General features: G+C 43.5%; 1 protein-coding gene and 1 non-coding gene across 21 annotated transcripts in view; one reads left to right on the forward strand and one right to left on the reverse strand.

The window, feature by feature from the left end:
* Positions 1 to 229: 229 nt before the first annotated feature.
* Positions 230 to 22,060, forward strand: part of LOC123517066 (voltage-dependent T-type calcium channel subunit alpha-1I-like) — a 467,781-nt gene continuing 445,950 nt past the window's right edge. For 10 of the 20 annotated variants that reach the window (XM_045276900.1, XM_045276894.1, XM_045276898.1 and 7 more), the window contains exon 1: positions 231 to 1,398. In XM_045276900.1, coding sequence (XP_045132835.1) covers positions 1,106 to 1,398 — 293 coding nt within the window. In that variant the 5' untranslated portion in view covers positions 231 to 1,105. Of the gene's footprint in view, positions 1,399 to 22,060 lie in introns of all 20 variants that reach the window. The other 10 variants (XM_045276915.1, XM_045276906.1, XM_045276905.1 and 7 more) reach the window with 3 other exon arrangements.
* Positions 19,254 to 19,327, reverse strand: Trnal-caa. Its single transcript has one exon. It is a non-coding gene; the product is annotated as a tRNA-Leu (tRNA).

The following is a 22,060-nucleotide window of genomic DNA, read 5'->3' on the forward strand; positions in this document are numbered from 1 at the left end:
ACGTCCTGGTTGCTTTTCTTGTTAATATATTCACAATCATTCAGATGAAATATAAAACACGAATATGAATATATGTTAGTAGTATAAACGGAGTTACCTTAATCAACTGTTCTTTTTTCCATATTTCATTACCATTTTACATATAACATATTCTATTCGTCCTGTGACGTGACGAACATTTCATAATACCAATTTGTTCTGACGGGGAGGGAGGGGACAGCGATCTCACGCTGTATTTACATTCCTGACCACAGGTGCATATCGTCAGGTGGGCTCTGTGGGTGGGCGCACCTTTATTTTAATACTGCTTGTTTGTCGTGAACGTAAACACTGTACGGGCATGACTACGTATGATCTGTGCTTGCTAATGTGTGTGTTGGGGGTGAAGGAAACTCCATGTCAGGGAGGGGGAGGAAGGAGAGCAGAAAAAAAGAGGAACAAGGTGAAAACGGGAGGGTGAGGGGAAGCGAGGTGGGAGTCGGAGATAGATAAGGGAGGGGCGGAAAGAGGTGAGGGAGGGCGGGGAGAGTGCGCGAGGTGGTGCGTGGCCCGGGCGAATGCGATGGAGGCGAGGCAGTCTAGGCTGGCTGGCTGACCGAACCGGTGCGTGAAGGCAGCCGCTCCTCTCCTGCCCGCGTGGCTCTCCGTCGCACTCCTGACGCTCTCTGCAACTCCTGCGTCTTCAGATACTCAGCGACGAAGTTCGGCCCGTGCTCCTTCTTCAGCATCACCACTCATCTGGGCATCATTACACACTCACCTGAGGGATAAAACATTCATAGGTTTCAGTCCCTCCTCGCTGTGAGTGTCGGTATTCAACTCAGACTTACTAAAGCTGTGACTCTCACACCGACATTGTCTCACCAGTAACTTTTGGGAAGCAACAGCGTCGAACTGGGCTTCTGCAGGAGGCGGCCTGAGTTCACCCGGGGCTGCCCGTGCCCGCCGGCCGCGGCGTGAATCAACCCGGTCAGTCTGGTCATGCTTCGCCCGGTGTAAATGACAGCTCCTTTCGGCACGCTCACCTGTCGCTTCCTGCTGACCCTGTAGGGTTCATCGTAATGACGTGACCTGACCACAAGACAAGTTTGACCTTGATTGGCTCATGAGTAATGGTTCAACGATGCCTGTGGGCCGCCGAGGGTCGTGGAGGGTGGAGATTGAGGAGGAGGCGGTGGGGCAAGGCCCCTCAGGCCACTCTAGCATGGCCGTGGCTTTCCGGGCTCCATCTCGTAGAGCCTCAGAATCCTTCTCCTCCTCTGAGGATGCCGGATCCCTGGGCATGTACAGCTACGAGGAAGACGATCTGCCCTACCCTGGTTTCTTGGCCATCACGTGGCGCTGCCTCCACCAGACCACAGCGCCCCGCAACTACTGCCTCGCCATGATCACCAATCCATATCCTTTTGTGTCCATTGTTCTAACGGCGTTGTAATATTCATCACTAACCCCCCCCCATCCCCTTCACTTGCTTGACTCCATTCTACTCTCATCTGTTCGTATTGAAGTCTTGTACAACTCTGTCATGCCCACAAACCAGCGCACTGTTAGTTTGCTGGACAGAATGGGTCGCTGGTTGCCTGCTGCCAGCTATCTTTACTCCACCATTACATGTAGTTGAAATGAACAACATATATCAGACGGAAACATGTTTCCCTTGCAACGATAAATGATTTTGTTGCAAAACGAAAAAATACATATTGCAGTCCAAATTTGTGTGTTTGTGAACTGGTACTCCAAAGGCGGATCCTGAGGTGCACCCGCCACCGCCGCCACCACCACCAACCTCGAAACACTCCTATGACAAGCCTCCCACACTGTCTCCGCCGTCTCCATCACCACCAACACCACCACCGACACCACCTCCAGCTCTCCGGACTCTCGACACGGGACCAAATCACAGGTAAGCTGACCTTTCGTTATACGTTGGCTGAGTCTGTGGGAATGTCCTCGTTCAGGATGCACAGAACAGATTAGTAGCATTGCACACACACACACACACACACACACACACACACACACACACACACTGTACGAGTATATACGAGTAGTGAACAAATTACTTTTCTAGGTGCATAGTGTGTCGTCAGATAAGTAATTGTTTTCTCGTGTTTTGTCGCCCTGCTAGAGTGACGTTACTTGAATGTCAAAGGAAGGGTTTCTCGCATGCATTTATTTTTACCCTTCGCATCACTTTCCGCGGCACAGCTTGACGCACTTCTCGCGGACACTTCCCGGCGCGCCAACACTCTCCGGCACTTCACAGCGGTGATCCTCGGTGGAATGTGAAGGCATTTCCCCATCTCGTCTCCTTCCTGGAAGAGGCGTGAAATCTGTCGCCAAGTATGCAGGAGAAGACTTGAGTAAAATGAATAAAAGAAACCAGGGGGAGGCAGGCGGCATTTCCTGCACCTTCTCCAGACACCCTTGTGCACCAGCAGGAAACGCGCACACCAAACCATTATTTCTGAAGTCGTTGCTACCTCACCGTTTGCACCTGTCCTTGTGCAATACTTGATTATTTATTTGTGCTTATTTCTATAAATCTATCTCTATTTATCCATCTATCCATCTGTGTATCTATCTATCTATCTATCTATCTGTCTATCTATCTATCTATCTATCTTATCTATCTATCTATTTATCTATCTATCTATCTATTTATCTATATCTATCTATCCATCTATCTATCCATATATATATATATATATATATATATATATATATATATATATATATATATATATATATATATATATATATATATATATATATCAAAGCGCAGCCGGGGCAAAGCATTCAAAAGCAGCTTCATTTATTTCTCTTACATATGAATAGACGAGTTGGCACTGAAGGTTCTCACACAGGTCACAAAAACGCCTGTTAGTAGCATCCTCAAAAATGAAGAAAGAAATCTCAGAATGGCTCTTCCTAAACTTGAGACGGTGAAAAGCCTGTTAGGCAAGACAGCAGTGAAAAGCTACAATGAGAGGCAGTGGGATGGCCAGAATGAGATACGGCGTGTCTGGGCGTGCCCGGTGGAGGGGCAGTGGGCGTAGGGGGCCGGGCAGGGGCGGGTAAGCCTCGTAGTGAGTGTGGCAGAGACCTCTTTGCTCTCCAGTGCCACGAGATGAATTCATATTGACCACTGATCAACTCGAGTGGTTCTTGGGCCGACAGACGGGTTTGCCTATTCATTTCTTTCATTCCGCCAAGTGCTTTGGACGCAGAGAAGATAAGACGAGACTAAAGGTTTAGCGAGCTCCTCCCTCTCCTTCCCATTCTCTAATGCTGCTCTCTCTCTCTCTCTCTCTCTTCGGACAGGTAATAGCTAATTCTCCAGTGACCTCTTCCCTTTTTTCCTTAATGAATTCATCGGGAAGTAGACGAGGACACGATTATAATGCACACAAGTAATAACATAGGTAACGGAGCTTCATAGAGGAGAGCGGCGGCGGCAGAACCCCTCCAGTGTTGCTTTAAGGCTTATTGATGTTGTCTGGCCCAGTAAAAGTGAAAGATGAAGTGGAGGGATACGTCAGGCTTCGACAGTCCGTGCTGGAAGGCCACGCTCCTGTCATGTTCTCGTGTGGCGCCAGGTTCCAGAAGGTTCGTCTGCGTGTGTGTGTGTGTGTGTGTGTGTGTGTGTGAGGATGTGGGAACGGGATGGGGAGTTGAGAGAGGGGAATAGGGAAGGGAAAGGTTAGCGATGCAGTGTTCGAATTTCCTTCTCTTTTTACATTTTTTTTTCTTTTGTACTGAGTTTGTTGATTTTTGTTTTGTTCGTTCTTGTTTCTGTCACTGGCATTCTTCTCTTTCTCTCCTTGCTCCTTCTTCTCTTCACCATTGCCTTCTTTTTTTTTATCGTTTATCTTTCTCCATTCTTCCTTCCCTCTCGAACTTTCTCCCCTCTCCTCGTCCTCTTTATCCGCATCATCTCGCATCTCTTCCTTCTCTTGCATTTCTATCTTTTCTTCTTCCCGCTCCTTCCTAACCACCTCTTTTTCCTCTTTTCCCTTTCCTCTTTCCCTCCCTCCCTTTCTCCTCTCCTCCTCCTCCTCCTGGTCCTCCTCCTCCTCCTCCTCCTCCTGCTCCAGTAAAAAGGCCCACAGATCACATAAATCACACGTCCCGTCACCTACAGGCAAAAATAGACCACCAATTATTATTAAATGTCACCACGGATGAAGGATATTTTGGATCAGAGCAGCAGTGGTTACGTTTTCTTTGTTTTGAATCTCGCCTTCTCATTAAGGTACACGAGAGTTTTTTGTTACTCGTGTGTGTGTGTGTGTGTGTGTGTGTGTGTGTGTGTGTGTGTGTGCCTTAAGGGTAGTAATTGGATTCTTTCAAAATTCTGTACCTCGAAGAAAGAAAGAAAAAAAAAAAGAAAAGAAAAAAAAAGAAAGGGAGAGCTCAAGAGTATAGATGTTTATTTTATTTTCCCTTTTTTTTATTTTACGAAGTCTTCAATTTTTTTTTTTTTTTTTAGAGTGTGGTGAATGTATGTAGTTTTGTGGTTAATTTGTGTGTTTTTGGGTTTATTTTTTTATGTATTATTGATTTATTTTCTTATTTTATTGTATCTTCTTATTTGGGAGGAGTTTGGTGGCAGTTGTCTCTTTTGTTTGTCTCCTCCGTGATCGTCAGGCGCTACCACTCGACTTCCTTTCTTGTCACCCTTCGACTTCATTGCATTTACTTTTCAATCTTTCATCATGGCGGTAAAACTCCCCTTCACATCGGAAAACATTAATTATCTCTCTCTCTCTCTCTCTCTCTCTCTCTCTCTCTCTCGTCGGATCACACGGATGGCTGGACTCCACTTCATCAGCATTTCAACATCTTGGTTGGCAGACAGTGGCATAACAGGGGCCGGCTGTCTTCGTTAACCTCGGATGCTGCTCTCTCTCTCTCTCTCTCTCTCTCTCTCTCTCTCTCTCTCTCTCTCTCTCTCTCTCTCTCTCTCTCTCTCTCTGAATCGAATGGGATTAGATAACTGAGCTTCTCGTTACCTCGATCTCCGCAATGCCAGAACGGGATCAAATTTTGGTGTGATGAGGTCGGAGTCGGTTCCGGGCTGGAGCTGTGGCAGTGTAGCGAGGAAAGTAATATGTGCCGGGGTGTCGCTGAGGCGAATTCCCTGCGCTAGACTGGCACTGAACAAGCTGGCGGGGAAGCATAGGGACAACATTGTAGTACATAGTGACTGTGTGTATGTAAGGGCACAGTAGTATGTATGTATTGTGTGTGTGTGTGTGTGTGTGTGTGAAAGGGGGGGCAGAAAGGGGGGCAGGTCGGTAGTCAAGGTTGGGGTAGGGAGGACTGGCTAGCGTGCACGGACCAACAGACCTTCTGCAGTCGCCCTTGTTTTTATGTTATTGTTTTTTGAAAGGGGCGAGGGGTGAAGGGGCGAGGGTGAAGGGCCGCGGCGCCTGGAGCCTCGCGTGTGCCTGGTTGGCGGGTTGGTTGGTTGTCGCTGCTGGTGTTGGCGGACCGTGAGGACACATGTTACTGCACTGGGAGAGCCATACGTGTATACCAAAGAGGGAGAGAGAGAGAGAGAGAGAGAGAGAGAGAGAGAGAGAGAGAGAGAGAGAGAGATATTTGCTATTTGTATTAGTATCATCATATAAAATATTTCAAATAAGAATAATGATTATAGTCTTAAGCCTTCAGTCGTGAGTTGCAGCTCTATTACAGGGGAGAGAGAGAGAGAGAGAGAGAGAGAGAGAGAGAGAGAGAGAGAGAGAGAGAAAGAATGAGTGCTTTGCTTCTTTTGTGCCATTTGTGTCTGTTGTTTATTTCCTCCTGCTGGTGCAACGCTTCACTTGCAAGCTGAAGCTACACTAATTGTGCCTCCAGTTTAATCAGGAGAGTTCAGTGACAGAAGGTCCTCATTGTCTCGGGCTTCCTGTCTGTTGGCTTCCTTCTCTTTATTTAATTATTTTCTTAACTTCTATTTGCTCATTTCCTTATTGCCTAATTCCCGCTTTCTTCTCTTCTCTTCTCTTCACGAACTGGCCTTAATTAATTATTTTGTTATTTTATCCCTACCTGGTTCTTTTTTTTTTTTTTTCTGAACCTCTATTTGCTCGTGTCCATATTGCCTAATTCTTGCCTTCTTTTCGAGTTAGTTTTAATGAATTGCTTTGTTGTTTCAGTTCGTGTGTTTATTTAATGCCTCGTTCTGTTTCTCTTTTTGATTTCTGGTCGTTCATTATTTAAGTTGAGTTGACTTTTGTGCCAACTTGGCGACAGCTACCGTGAGGAGGAGAGGTGAGAGGCACAGATAGGGAGAGGGAGGGACATAGGTTACGGAGACAGGTAGGGGGAGGGGGGAGAGGTGTGACGGGAAGGAAGCATAAAAAAGAAAGAGAGATTGGGGGTGTGAAAAAGAAGTAAGGGGAGAAGAAAGGGAAGAAAAGTATGGTGAGAGGAAAATTAATAAGTAAAAGAGAAAGATAAAGACGAGGACGACGAGGACAGAAAGATAAAGACGAGGACGACGAGGACAGAAAGAAGTACATGCAGACAAAGAGTAAAGAAAAAGGAAGATAAGTAATGAATAATAAAACTGTCAGGGAAAAGTGAAGAGAAATAAAATGAGGGAAAATAAGGAAAAGGAAATAGAGTAGAAAATATAGAGCGAGCGTGTAATTGGAAAGGAGAGAGAGAGAGAGAGAGAGAGAGAGAGAGAGAGAGAGAGAGAGAACAGAATGGATATCTTAAGTACTAGATAAAGCACACACACACACACACACACACACACACACACAAGTAATCGAACTAGAAAAAAGAGCAAAGGAGAAAAGAAAAAAAGAGAGGCTGAAAAAAATAAAAAAGTATCCCTGGCTGGTTAAGGTTTAGTTGCGTCACTATCACAATCACGTCCACTCACTTCACTACACTCTCTAACTTTTTACGAGTCTGTCAGCGGTGAAGGTCTGGCTCGTGATAGTGAACTTACCTGGCTCTTCCCTAACTCTCTCTCTCTCTCTCTCTCTCTCTCTCTCTCTCTCTCTCTCTCTCTCTCTCTCTCTCTCTCTCTCCTGAACTTTTCTTTCTCTTCCTTTCATAATTATTCCTTTCATCTTCTTATCTTTTATCAGTTCCTCTACACTGTTCTTCCATGTCCTCTTTCCTCTCTTCCTTCGCTCCTTCATTTTCTCTCTCTCTCTCTCTCTCTCTCTCTCTCTCTCTCTCTCTCTCTCTCTCTCTCTCTCTCTCTCTCTCTCTCTGTCTATATATCTATCTATCTATTTATCTCTCTCTCTCTTTCTATCTATCTATCTATCTATCTATCTCTCAAGGCCAAGATCATGATTATTTTTTCCAGAGAGAGAGAGAGAGAGAGAGAGAGAGAGAGAGAGAGAGACATAATGCCGCTTTCAGGTAGATAATTACAAAAAACAATGTAAAAATAGTTCGTTTGTTTAGTTTTGATACTGTCTCAATATTCTCGCAAACCAGTTCAAGTGACAGGAAGGAGGAAGGACAGACACACACAAAGAACTTCAGAATTTACTTGCAGAACGAGTGAGGTGAGTCGTGGATCTTCTCTGCTTGCTCATTTACTACAAGAACACACGTATTTCAGCATTCTGGGTAACAATAATTGATTTTCTGGAGTTTTGGGTACATTCAGATCTTAGTCCGCTTAATTTATGCTTCTTTTTCATTTTACTCATTTCCTTTCTTTTCTCTTTCTCTCTCTGTCATTTAAATTTGAACTCTATCTTATTTGATCTTAATTTTCTCCTTTCACTTTTACATTATTAGCAGTTTTAAGTAATCTCACAATTCGACAACCATGCGACGTTACTCAGTCATACGCTACGCTAGACATTTTATTTATTTATTTATTCATTTCTATCACTTCATTTTTACATCTTGAGTTTGAATGTTGTTTGTTGTACGTAATGGTCTGAGCGTCCCTGAGCTGAACAAGATAGTGATTTACAGTGCTCGGGAGTGGATCCGCGAGACAAGGAGAGGCTTAACTGGGGTGTGTCGCTGCCCTCCTGTTCTGTGTCTCTTTCTGCAGATTTGTAAGTGATCGTGGAGAAAGAACAAGCAGTAATGGACTTCTCGAGCATTATGAGGCTGTTTACGATAAGCTATACTGTTGAGTCACAAAGTAAGAGAGACGTAGGATAGGATAAGGTAAAAATTCTCTCTCTCTCTCTCTCTCTCTCTCTCTCTCTCTCTCTCTCTCTCTCTCTCTCTCTTTTTGAGGTTTTTATTGGACTTTTCTTTTATTTTCTCTTCTTCCGTTTCCATGTTTTCATCTCGTATTCCCTTTGGCTTTTCGATATTTTTCCTTTCCTCTCGCATGTTTCATCTTAGATCCCTTCTTCTTCTTCCTCCTCCTCCTCCTCCCTCTTTTTTTTTTTTCTTCTTGTTTTGAGTTTTCGTTTGATTTTTTTTTCTCCTTTCCTTCCATGTCCTGTCTCTGCACTTCCTCCTGGTCGTCTGTCTGCCTTCCCTTCCTCCTCGTCCCCTTCCTCCAGCCTTCACATCCATACACCAGCTTAGTTCCGTATCGTCCCCGCTGCTCACACTTCTTTCACTCGAGGCATTGAGTAAACCCAGAACCGCAGACCCACCGACCCTAGCCTCGCCTCGCTCCTTTGATGCTGTTTTGGCCCCAGTTAACAGTAAAAATTATGCAGTAAATTCGCAATCCTCGTTTCCTCGCCTGAGAGGTTAGCGAGTTAAAAACAAAGTTGTGTTTTCGACAAGAGCCTCGTTGCTTACCTCTCTCTCTCTCTCTCTCTCTCTCTCTCTCTCTCTCTCTCTCTTACCTCCTTTAGCTCCTCCTTTATCTCCTCCTCTGTTTTCCGCGGGGACATTCTTGTTATAGGAAGACGATCATTGCTTTCTTCCCCGCCACGCGCTGTTGGTGCTGGACAGCTTTTTGAAGAGGGTGTGGTAAGCTGGTTTCCTACTATACCTTTGGCGTCATGATTTTTAGTATTACCGGTTGGGAAATTGTCTTAAACCATTTGGTATCAGACTGTTAGGGTATTTTACTCGCCCTATTAGAACCGGTGAGGTAATATATTCATAATTCTACTTTGGTGTCATGGTTTTAGTATTAGTGAAGGGAAAGTTGTCTTAAATCGGTTGGTCAGTCTACTTATCTATTTGAATTGGCGAGATATTATATTTATCTTTTTGGTTAATCTGCATAAAATTCTCTTCCGTAACCATGGTGAGCTAGTTCTATCTGGTAACAGCAAGGGAGTTTTAACCTTATAAAGTGAAGCAGGTTATGTTTAAGTGGGCCTTCCTTTGTTAACTACGGTGTAAAAATTCCTAGCTTTTGTTGACTGCCTGGGAGAATTTTCCTTGTTAACTGGAGAGAATATTGTCCTTTCTCTCTCCCCTCTTACCTGTTCTCCTTTAGTGGTGAACCGCTGGCTGCATGTTGCTTGCCATCACTCCCGTCTTATTGGTCTGGCGCGGAGGAAGAGGGTGGCGGTAATGATGACGAGGACGATGATGGCGGTAGTGGTGACATATATGAGGCATTATTACCGAGCTGACGGCAAAGTCTTTCAGGCGATGACAATGGCGGTGATGACGATTGCGGTGATAACGGCGATGAGGTATTTTTTAGGGCGGGATGAAGTGAAAGACGGGAATTTCAAGCAGCTTGCAGTATAAGAAGATTGTATATTTCATTTCTTTCATGGTCACAAATGTTTTATGGCGCTGCGTGAGGCGTAAACTGTTTGATGTGTATGAATAAGGCAGGAGTGAGTTGGACTGTAACTTACGACACAGGGGAAAGCAATACGGTATGTAAAACCAACCACGGTACTCTTTTTTTTTTTTTTTTTAGTTCCCTTGATACTGGAATTGTGCCTGCAGCTGTGTGGGCTGGATAGCTTTGTGTAGACGAGGCTATGACTACCAGTGAGGTGTAGGTGTGGTGGTTGTATTGCTGCCGTGACTTTAGAAGAAAAATAAGACGGATATGATATTTGTAAGAGTAAAAGAGCGAAGGAGAGGAGGAGGATGAGGAGGAGAAAGAGGAGGTTGTCAGCTTATTGCGGTTCTTCTTGTGGATAGACGAAGCGAAGGAGAAAGGAAAGCAGGAGAAGGAAGATGTTTTTAGTGTAATTATTGTTTTAGAAGGGCGAGGAAGGAAAAAAGGAAAGAATATATTGTCATTGTTGAGGTTCTTATAGATGGAGGAGGCGAGGGAAAAAGAAAAGCAAGAGGGAGAAAAGGTTTTAGTGTAATTTTAGAAGTCCGAGTAAGATAAACAGGAAGAATATATTGTCGTTGGGAATCGTTTGATAATAATGGTGCGTTTGATGCGTTGCCTGGTGGGATTCAACGGTGTGGCTTGGAGAGCACCAATTCTGTCGTCCATTCCAAGTGTTAGAGGTAAACATGCCGCCAGGAAGGTGCGTGGTCTGACATTTACAAGACCTAAAGCAGAACGTTTGCACTGAGAAAAGAGAGAGAGAGAGAGAGAGAGAGAGAGAGAGAGAGAGAGAGACGTAAAAAAAAAAGTGTGGAAGAAAGTGTTGAAACTAAAGTTGATTTTTTTCTGAAGGACCTAAAGGCAACACATTTATGAGGAATGAAAGTGTGCTGAAGTGTAAAAAAAATAATATAACGACATACATATTCGTGCACTGGAAGAAAGAAAGGAAGAAAGAAAGAAAAAAGAAATGGTGAAAAAATGTGCGGAAAGAATTCAAACAGATGGTTAAAATACTTGAACGAATTGAACGTGACACATGGAAAAGAAACGAACGAGTGACAAAGTAGAAAAAAAAGTTATAATGACAGAGTACATTGCAGGAACATTATTTACTGTACAATGAAAAAAAAGGGAGAAAAATTGACAACATACACACACGAATAAAAAACGAATAAAAAAACAATAAAAAAAGAAAAGAAGAAGAGAAAGCAGAAAATATATACAACTGCTTTTGATATTCAGCACGTCAGGTCAGGCAGCCATGTTTTGTCCCCGCCCCCCTTCCCCCCACCCGCCTCCCAATCCATCCCTACCTCGCCTTTCCCGTAGACCTTGGTATTCTTTTCTCTCTCTCTCTCTCTCTCTCTCTCTCTCTCTCTCTCTCTCTCTCTCTCTCTCTACGCCACTACCACTCTCCTCTCTCCTCCTCCTCCTCCTCCTCCGGCCGGCTTCGGCTGGTGGGATGGGTGGTTGGGGAGGAGCCTTCTGCTTTGCTGTCCTGTCTCGCACACTGTGTAGTTAGTATAGAATAGTTAACCAAGCAGCCTAGTAAGGTAAGGACCCCAGGGTCTGTTGTCGCTTGGTCTTTCCTTTGTATTCCTTTGTATATTCCTCTTCCTCCAGCACCATTACCATTACCACATGACAACTTCACTAAGCAGAGAGAGAGAGAGAGAGAGAGAGAGAGAGAGAGAGAGAGAGAGAGAGAGAGAGAGAAAAAAAGAACCAGGTAAATTTGCCACCGTCACCGTCATCACAGTCGTCCCCTTCGTCAGCTCGAGCAGGAGCAGCAGAAGTCGGGTGGTGTCCTCAGAAGGGTTTGCTTAACACGCGACGATAACAGCGGCGGGGAATACGATTACGCCACTGAAAGGATGAGCCGCCGAACGCTCTAATAAGATTGCGTTCGTGGTGCTGCCGAGCCAACTGAGTTAAGCGCAAGGGGATTTACTCCACGAGGATAGAAACATGGATCCTGCTGGAGCGTCGGGGGTGTTTTGGCGGTGGCTGACTGTGGTGGTGGTGGCTGACTGGAGGGAGGAAGGATGGGAGGGTACAGGACCGATGTAGGCTGGCTGGGTGGATGGGTGGATAGGTGGATGGATGCGTATATCGATGGGTGAGGTGTGGTGGATGGGTTTGCGTAAATGGATGTGTGGTGTGTGTTTTTGTCTTTGTTTTTGTTGCTTTTGTTGATGTTGCTGTATATATAGTTTTATTATTTCTTTTACTTCTTCTTCTTCTTTTTCTTTTTTTTCCTTCTTCTTCTTCTTCTTCTTCTTCTTTTTCTTTTGTTTCTTTTTCATCGTTTTGTTACTCTTTCTTCTTTTTAGTAGTGAAGATAATGATAGCGACAAAGACGATAATAATGATAATGATAATCACGATAAAAAAAAAAACTACTCGTACTATACAATTATTTGCTATTATCATTACTACCATCATTATCATTATCATTATTATCATTATCACCATTATTATTATCACAACCACCACCACCACCACCACTACTACTACTGCCATTACCGTGGATGGCTTTCACTCCCTTCACCTATTAAATTTGTCGCTAGGAAGACGTCGCCGCTGCCGCCGCTCCTTGCCCCGTGACTCCAGGCCGCTCCTCGTTCTTAGGTCCTCACGCTCTCAGGCGCCTCAATTTTCCGGTCACGCGGCGCTCCTGGGAGACATTCAGCGTGTGGCGGATGGAAGCGTGATCGTAAGTGTAAGATGTCAGGTAATATTCACGCTGACGGTGCGGATACGTGGAAGGGAAATAAAAAAAAAAAAAAAAAATAGTGTAATTGTGTTCGAGGAGATATTAATTATTAGTGTTCTCTGTTTCGTGGTCCACTGGGTTTAATCCGTCTTAACCTCCTCCTCCTCCTCCTCCTCCTCCTCCTCTTCTTCTTCCTCCTCTTTCTCCTTTTCCTCCTCCTCGTTCTTGTCTTTTCCTCGTTCTCGTCCTCCTCTTTGTTTTTCTTTTGTGTTTATCTCAGTTTCTTCTTTCGTTTACTCAGTCTTTTATCTTTTTTTTTTCATTATCGTCTTTCTTATCCTTCGGTTCCTCCTGTTCATTCTCTCTTGTTGTTGTTGTTGTTGCTGTTGTTGTTGCTGCTCCTCCTTCTTTCCCCCTCTTGCTCCTCCTCCTCATCTTCTTCCTCCTCCTTGCTGTTAACCGTTCTTTCTTTCTTTTTTTTCTTCTTCTTCTTCTTGACATAGAATTTGTGACGTTGGTGAGTTACCCACTCTTCTCTTTCTTTTCTCTTCTCCTCCTCCTCCTCCTCCTCCTCCTCCTCCTCCTCCTCCTCCTCCTCCTCCTCCTCCTCCTCCTTCCCCGTCGTCCGCTTCCAGCAGCAGATATTTCCTTTTCTTTGTGCGTCGAAGGAATTTTGTTTCTTTCAATCATATGAAAATGCCTCACGTGATGCAGCAGTCAGTGGATGGGGAAATTTTTATTCTATATGTATTGTGCTTCTTGTTTTCCTCTGCCGGGAGGGTAGTGGGGCGAAGGGGAGGATAGGCGAGGAGTTGACTTCTTACTTTTCTATCTTAGTCTTTTTTCCCTCTTCTTCATCTTTCTCTTCATTCTTTCTCTTTTTTTTTTACATTTTTTCTATTCCTAATTTTTTTCTTTTTCTCTTTCTCCTCCTTAGTTTTTTTCTCGTCTACTTCTTTCTGTTGCTTCTCTTTCTCTTTTTCTTAATTTTCTTGTTCATCTTTCTCCTAATTCTCTTTCTCTGTTTTTATTATTTATTTTCTATTCCTCACATTTTTTTATGTTTGTCTTTCTCCTTTTTATCTTTTTTTCTCTTCTACTTCTTTCTGCTGCTTCTCTTTCTCTTTTCTTTTTCTCCTTCATCTGCTTCTCTTTCTCCTTTTCTTACTTGTTTTCTGTTTTTCTTCTTTTTTCATCTTTTTCTCTTCCTCATCTTTCTCCTACTTCTCTTTCTCCTTATTTTCTTATTATTTTCTCCCTCTTTCTTCTCTTGCTTCTTTTCCCCTCCTTTTCTTATTTTTCTTCTTTCTTATCCTTCCAACTGCTTCTTTTTCTCATCCTTATCTAACATTTTCTTTTCTGTTTCTTCCTTCTCTTGCTTCTCTTTTCTCTTCCTTCTCTCCCCAATGTTCCTTCCTTATCTTCTTTATTTTTCTTCCTCTCTTTCCTTTTTCAAACCTTGTTTCATCTTTTCCTTCTGTTTTTTTTTTTCCTCTTGTTCCTTCCCTCCCTCTCTTTTGTGTAATCTTTCTCCTTCTATTTTCTCTGCCCATTCTTCTCTTTCTTCCTCTGCATTTTCTTTATCATTCTTATCTTTTCTTATCTCTTTCAGTAATCTCTTCCTCATGTCTCTTCTTCTTTTCTTCCTTGAATATCCTTTTTACTTTTCTTCCTCCATTTGTATCCTCTTCCTCCTCTTGTTCTCTTTCCTCTACTCCTTCCCTTCTTCTCCCCGTTTTTTTTTTTTTCCCCGTCCTTTGCTTCTCTTCTTCTTTTGTATTCTCCTTTTCTTTTGCCTTTTCTTACTCCCCTCCTATCTTGCCACTTCTTTTTCTGTCTCTATAATCCTCCCGCCCCTTCTCTTCCTTCCCTCTATATCCTCTTTCTCCCTCCGCTCCACTTATGCGTGTCTTTCTCTCCCTTTCTTCAGACCGTCGCCACAAGAAACTTCGAACAATATTCTTGAACACTCAAAAAGAAATATCACTAGGTTTTCTTTCCCTTTTTTTTTTTTTTATTCTTTTATTTATTTATTTTTTTTTTTTTTTTTCTATTCTTCTCTAACAAAACAGTGGATCGTATGTGTTGCTCGGGGAACCGCGGTGACCCTAAGGCAGAAACCGCTCTCTCTCTCTCTCTCTCTCTCTGATTGTTTACGTCGCATCGTTCTTCACTGGCACTAGTTTGGGCGGCGGAGGAGTTAAGCGGGTGCAAGCAGAGGCGATGCGCGGTGATGCATGCCTTACACGCGCGCACACTTGTAAACAAAGACCAAACGCGCCCGGGTTATTACGTAGCGGGTTTTTCAGTGTGATTACCCAGGATTACATGGATTAGTTCTCAAGTGTGTCGGAATGGGGTCATGTTGAGGTTTTTTATGTCTTTTTTTTGTTTTTGTTTCTTTTTTTAGGCTACGAAGAAATGGGACCTGATTGCTGTGTTTCTTTCGCCCTTTTTTTTTTCTCTCTCTCTCTCTCTCTCTCTCTCTCTCTCTCTCTCTCTCTCTTCTCTCTCTCTCTCTTCTAGATCTTTCCTTATTACGATATTTTCCCCTCTTGGAGTTTATGTATTTTTTTTTTTTTTTCGTTTTATTTTATTTTATTTTATTTTATCTATATTCTTTATTGAGTACTGTACTACCATATTTTTCTCCTCCCTGTTTTTTTTTTTTCATTATGTTCTCAAGTGTTCTTTTTTTATGTATCTTTTTTTTTTTGTTTGTATGTATCCTTTACACTCTATTTTTCTCCCTCATCACATCTTTCCTTGACACACCATTTACTCATTCTTCTTCTTTCCTATCCTCCTCCTCCTCCTCCTTCCTCTTTTCTCATTTCCTCCTTAATCCTCCTTACTCTGACTTTTCACGTTTTATTCCTCCTCATTTCCTTTCACTCTGCCTACGCTCTTCATTTTCCTCTGTTTACCCCCAACCCCACTAATCCTCTTTCACTCCTTCCACGAATGGCTGCAAAGTAGTAGCTGTAGGAACAGGAGGCGGAGGCGGAGGCGGAGGTAGAGGAGGAGGACTTGAAATCGCTGGAGGGTGAGAGAAAGAAAGAGAACACGAAGAAAGAGGAGAGAAATAGGAGCAGGATGATAAGAACAAGGAGAAATTTTAGGAGAACAACTAGGAGGATGAAGAGAAAATGATTATGGAGGACAAGGAGAAGAAGAAAGAGAAGGAAAACGAAGAGGAAGAGAAAGAGTAAAAGGAGGAGAAATAAGGAGAAGGACAAAACGAAGAGGAAAAATAGTAGTAGGAGTAGAAATAGAGAGAGGGAGATGAGGAGGAGGAGGAGGAGGAGGAAGAGGAGGAGGTTGTCTGTAAACGCAAGTGGAACGAGTCTTAACGAGAAGAAACGAGTAAAAGAGGAGAGATTGGGGGTCGATCAGGGCCAGGAAGAGTTGCCCCGAGCGCCTCTTTCAGGGATATTAGAGACTGTTGTTCCTCTCTCTCTCTCTCTCTCTCTCTCTCTCTCTCTGGATAGACGACGCCGTGATGATGATGACAGAAAAAAAAAAAAAAGGAAAACACAATATGAGTTCGGGTTTGTTTGTTTTGTTTCTCGTGTTTGTCTTGTTTCCACGGATTTGAAGTTTCTTTTTTGTTCGTCTATTTTTTTTTTTTTCTGGAGTTTTGTGGTTGTGGTGGGCATGTCTATTATATTTTCTTGTGATGTTTTTTCCTTTCTGTGTGTGTGTGTGTGTGTGTGTGTGTGTGTGTGTGTGTGTGTGTGTGTGTGTGTGTGTGTGTGTTTAGGAGGGAGCACGCGATCACACACAAGAACTGAACACACACACACACACACACACACACACACATTCCAAACTCTTGCTCCAGTTCTCACGGTCACACAGTGTACTCAGTCATTCTGGTAATGATTAGCTGTGTGTGTGTGTGTGTGTGTGTGTGTGTGTGTGTGTGTGTGTGTGTGTGTGTGTGTGTGGGGCAGGGAAGGAATGAAAAGAGAAGGTAACAAAATCTTTCATAGTCTCTCCCTCCTCCTCCTCCTCCTCTTCCACCTCCTTTCCCACCACCTCCTCCGCTTCCTCCTCTCTCTCCACACCTTGCAAGAATCCACACGTCATACCCCCTGGCGGAGGTTTGTAAACAGTGCTGAGTCTGCTGGTGGCCCTGTGCCCGGTGCCTCCAGCCTCGCCTCGCCGCTCGCATGCACTGCATACAGAACAGACGCATCAACTCCCACGGGAGGAGGAAAGAAATCCCAACTCAACTTAAATAAGGTACAATGCATGCAAATGGTCTTGGAAGCTTTATTTATTGCGCTATTTATTTTTCTGAAAACGCCCACGCTTCAAATTAATGAAAAGCAAAGCATTAATCTTGACCATTAGTATAATAAAGGAGTGCAAGGGAAAAAAAAAACATATGTGAGGTGTGTTGGTAATTTATCCGTTGTTGGAAATATTCTTAGCCGCTGGAGGAGAGAAAAAATGTGTTCCACATTGTTTTATATTTTCTCGTCGAGACTGGAAAGAATTGAAACGCTTCTTAACTTTCACCTTGGAATTTATAATATAATTTGGCGAAGGCTCATGAGTTCAGTGACTCCTGTTCAGAGCCTCCTTGCCTTCCTTCCTTCCTTCCTCTCCTTCCAGTGTGTGAAGAGGAACTTTAATATTGTTTATACAAAAGATCTTTTAATATTTTTGCTTATATAGTACAAGTTCATAAGGAGCTCCATGACGGTCAGCAGGTCTGCGGCTGTTTGTTGTTGTGTTTCTTTATTATTTCGAAAATAACTCATTCTTCACTAGGTTTCTCGCTCACTTTTATAAAGATTTCTTTTTATGAAGTAATTAATCATCGTCTAACTTCTTTCATTATTTTCACACCTTGACAAAATATTACTCATCGTCTCTCTTCCTTAGCTGTCACGTGCACTACATCTTTTGTCATCCTTCTCCTTCTCCCTAATGGTTTACGCACTTCGTCACTCTCACCTTCGGTCATTCTTCTGAGGCCATTTTTAACACTATTCCGTCACTCACTCGCTCGGAATCACTCACGCAACTTGTACCTGATATTCTTGTTATTTCTTCTATGTTGCTGAGCCTCTTAGTTGAATTTTTTTTTTTCAATATTCCTCTTCTGTCTTTATCTGCTCACTCACTCACTCACTACTCGTCCTAAGTGACCGCCGCATTAAGTTTCATTTTATCGACCATTTTTCTTTCCTTCCCCTTATATCCAAAGCATCCCTGGCCAGCTATCTCGTTGCGTTGTGTTATGGCCTCAATCCTTTCCTTTTTTCCCCATCCTCTTTTAGGGATTTCTCTTTTACATGGATTACACATCTCATAACTCCTTCCCTCCCTCGCTCTCTAACTTCTCTCCACGACTTGTATCTTCGGCTTCCTCTTCTTTTTCTCCACCACCACCACCACCATATCCTCCTCCTCCTTCTCCTCTTCCTCCTCCTCTCGGCCATTGAGATGTGTCGCTGTGTATCTGTGGTGCCATTCGTCTTACGCTTCCTTGAAAGTGGAGTGGCCATGACCACCTCGACAGCCACGATGATTGTTTCTCATTCTGCTGTTTTTCTCTCGGGAGTCAGCTGAAGGAGGCCTCGTACTTAGAGTGATAGTGGTGGTGATTGGAGTGGCTGTGGTCGTGGTTGGTGGTGACGGTGGTGGTGGTGGTGGTGGTAGTTTCCAAGAGAAAAGAGACTAAATTACTGCTGGAGGAATACGCAAGTAGATTTGTGAGGAAATAGTTGAATAAATGAATAAATAAATATATGTGTAAAGTCGCGGATCAATAGTTCATTATGGTGAGGCTGAGTCTCCATGAATGCCCTGGAGAGAGAGAGAGAGAGAGAGAGAGAGAGAGAGAGAGAGAGAGAGAGAGAGAGAGAGAGAGACTATGCAAACATTTTCGTAATTATGTCACAGTATGTCACTCACGACACACACACACACACACACACACACACACACACACACACACACACACACACACACACACACACACACACAGGTACACAGATACACACACACGTTACTTCAGTTCATTATGGAGGACAAGGCCGTGTCATTTCCATTATTGAAAAACAAAGCTAAAAAAGAAAATACATTGTTAGTATCTCCATAAGAAAAATGTGACACTGTTTTCTTTATTCAGTTGCTCTAAAGCAAATAACATTCAAAGAAGAAAAGAAATAGAAACTGAAACTCTTATAGGACCTTAACAACAAAAAATAATCTTATCTTGACTTTGTTTGCAGATTCGTTTTCTTGATTATTTTTTATGATAATATCTTTTCTGTTCTTTCCTCATGTTACTCACCACGGTTGTCTGCTGGTCACCTAGCCAGCCTTTCCCTTACGGACAGAGCTCAGAGCTCAAACTGACCGATCTTCGGATAGAACTGAGACTACATCACACACCACACACACCGGGAAAGCGAGGCCACAACCCCTCGAGTTACATTCCGTACCTATTTATTGCTGGGTGAACAGGACTACATACTAAGAGGCTTGCCCATTTGCTTCGTCGCTTTCCGGGAATCGAAGACGGGCCCTCTCGGTAGTGAGCCGAGCATGCTAACCACTACACTACGCGGTGTAATTCACTGTCTGATCTGCTGCAGTCTCTGACGAGACAGCCAGACGTTACCCTACGGAACGAGCTCAGAGCTCATTGTTTCCGATCTTCGGATAGGCCTGAGACCAGGCACACACCACACACCGGGACAACAAGGTCACAACTCCTCGATTTACATCCCGTACCTACTCACTGCTAGGTGAACAGGGGCTACACGTGAAAGGAGACACACCCAAATATCTCCACCTGGCTGGGGAATCGAACCCCGGTCATCTGGCTTTTGAAGCCAGCGCTCTAACCACTGAGCTACCGGGCCGTGTAATGTGTGTGTGTGTGTGTGTGTGTGTGTGTGTGTGTGTGTGTATGTGTGTGTGTGTGTGTGTGTGTGTAGGGAGAGACGTAATAGAGATGAAAGTCCCATTTGTGTGATTACAGCCTGTCCTTGCCCCTCGCAGTGCCGCCGCTGTGAAGGTCCCGCCGCCCTCACTGTACCCTTACTTTTGTCCCTTCACTCCCCGCTCCTTGCTTCTCGCCATTCTACTCCACCTCCCTTAATCCTTACATGATCTTCCACCTCTTCTACCACTGCTATTACTACAACTATTAGTACAACATTCACAAGCTCCAATCTGCTAGTATTGTTCTTGCTACCACTATCATTGCTACTATTAAAACTGTCATCACTTCTACGGAACCATTCTTAACCTTAGTACATTTTCTAACTTCTCTAATAACTACCTATGATTACTTATTAATATTTCCACTATCACCTCTACCTTGCATCACCGTTACCTTTACTTCACCTGGTGTTGTAGGGAGTAATAGTATCGCCACCATGCACCGTTCGACTTTATATTTCTAACTTTTTTTTTTATACCATCGTTACGCACCACTATCACCACCACCATCACCATTATCATTATCTCTCATAGCACTGTAGGAATTGTTTGCGTGAGGACACGGGGATGGGAGGGAATACTGAGGAAAGATGGTTAACTCTCTTACTCCTTTCTTGTTCACACTACACAAATGATACAGAAAGAAAGAGAAAAGTGCCTAAAAATTTATAAATAGATGTTAAGGTGAACATTATTTTGGTGCAGCAGTAAAAGGGGTTAACTACAATAGCCATCACAACAACAACAGCTACATTAAGAACAACAACAATTCAACTACACTAGGTCTCACTGGTCCGGCTTGTTAGTGAGCTCTGTAATTACCACTGCCACCATAAGAGCGACCACCACTGTCAGTTTTGTTGTTAATGTTGAAAGTCTGTCGCTGTTACTGTTGCTACTGTTGCTGGTGGTGGTAGTGGTAATGGTAGTGGTGGTGGTGGTGGTGGTGTGGTTATGATACAAATTGCTACTATTACTACTACTACTACAACTGCTGCTGCTGCTACTACTACTACTACTACTACTACTACTACTACTACTACTACTGCTACTACTACTACTACTACTACTACTACTACTACTACTACTACTACTACTACTACTACTACTACTACTACTACTACTACTACTACTACTACTTTTATGTAGGAGTGGAGCTAGCCTAAGGCAACAAAATTGATTATAAAGAAGGTCCAGTGAGGTGCTGGTCTTGAAACAGGGTCAAAATAGTTAGCCAAATGTATGGGATAAATGTATTGAAACCTCCCTCTTCAATTAATTCAAGTCATAAGAAAGAGGAAATACAGAAGCAGGCAGGGAGTTCTAGAGTTTACCATTACTACTACTACTACTACTACTACTACTACTACTACTACTACTGCTGCTGCTGCTGCTGCTGCTTTACATATTTTGACACTTGTGGAATTAACCTGAAGGCGAATCACGAGCAAGTCTGAAAATTTTCGGATACCTGGCGCGCGTGTGTGCTTTCCTTCCCACACTTCCCGCTGCACTGCTCCAGAGAAACTGTCCTCCTCTCACTAACACGCTTCCTTGCCGAGCTCTTTATTGCTTCTTTTTATCGGCGGTGAAAGGTAACCCGATACGAAATGAAAATATATAGAGAAAAAATTCCAGTGCTTCTTTTTTTTTTATATGTAGTTAGTATCGTTTTTCTGTGTGTGTGTGTGTGTGTGTGTGTGTGTGTGTGTGTGTGTGTGTGTGTGTGTGTGTGTGTGTGTGTGTGTGTGTGTGTGTGTGTGTGTGTGTGTGTGTGTGTGTGTGTGTTACATTTTAAGATTTAAGTTTCAAGTTGCTGGCTTTCAGGATCTATTTAAGTTTTACATTGGAAGTTTTATGGTCATAGAAAGTAGGTTTTTTCATGGACTATAACCATTTTGAATTTATGTGACATTTTGTTCAACTTTTTAGTCAATAAACTATTACTACTACTACTACTACTACTACTACTACTACTACTACTACTACTACTACTACTACTACTTCTGTGTGTGTGTGTGTGTGTGTGTGTGTGTGTGTGTGTGTGTGTGTGTGTGTGTGTGTGCGTGGGTGCGTGAGTATCTGCATTTGCGTGTTCGTCCTTTAATCGGTGGCCGGAAACAATGCATGGGGGGCAGCCCGATTGCCACCCTCAGTATGCCGGACGAGGTGCTTGAGGGCAGAATGGGGCGGGGCAGGGCGGGGCGGGGCGAGGTGGGGCAGGATAGGGAGGCCTGGGGTGGGCGGTGCAGTGGACAATGCCGCCCTTTGTAACCCAGACAAAGGACTCAAGACCCCAGAGTCCCACGTGCCGAAGTGTAACACCAGCACGGCACTGGCTCTCTCTCTCTCTCTCTCTCTCTCTCTCTCTCTCTCTCTCTCTCTCTCTTTACCTTAGTTATGACTTCCTCTCTTCATCATATTTCTCCTCTCAACCTCCCTTTATTTTCATTCCCTTCACTCTCCAATTGTCTTTTTCTCAAACCATTATTTTCCTTTCATATTTTCTCGTTTTTTTTCATTTGGACTTTTTTTCTAGCTTATATCCCTCCTGTTCTTATGCTTCCTTCCTTCCTTCCTTCCTCATCTTCTTTCTTCTTGACTCTTTCCCTTCTTTCCATATACGTTTTTTATCCTTTCCCTCCTTCTCA

This window comes from Portunus trituberculatus, chromosome 41 (assembly GCF_017591435.1).
Source record: "Portunus trituberculatus isolate SZX2019 chromosome 41, ASM1759143v1, whole genome shotgun sequence".
Classification (NCBI taxonomy): Eukaryota; Metazoa; Arthropoda; class Malacostraca; order Decapoda; family Portunidae; genus Portunus; species Portunus trituberculatus.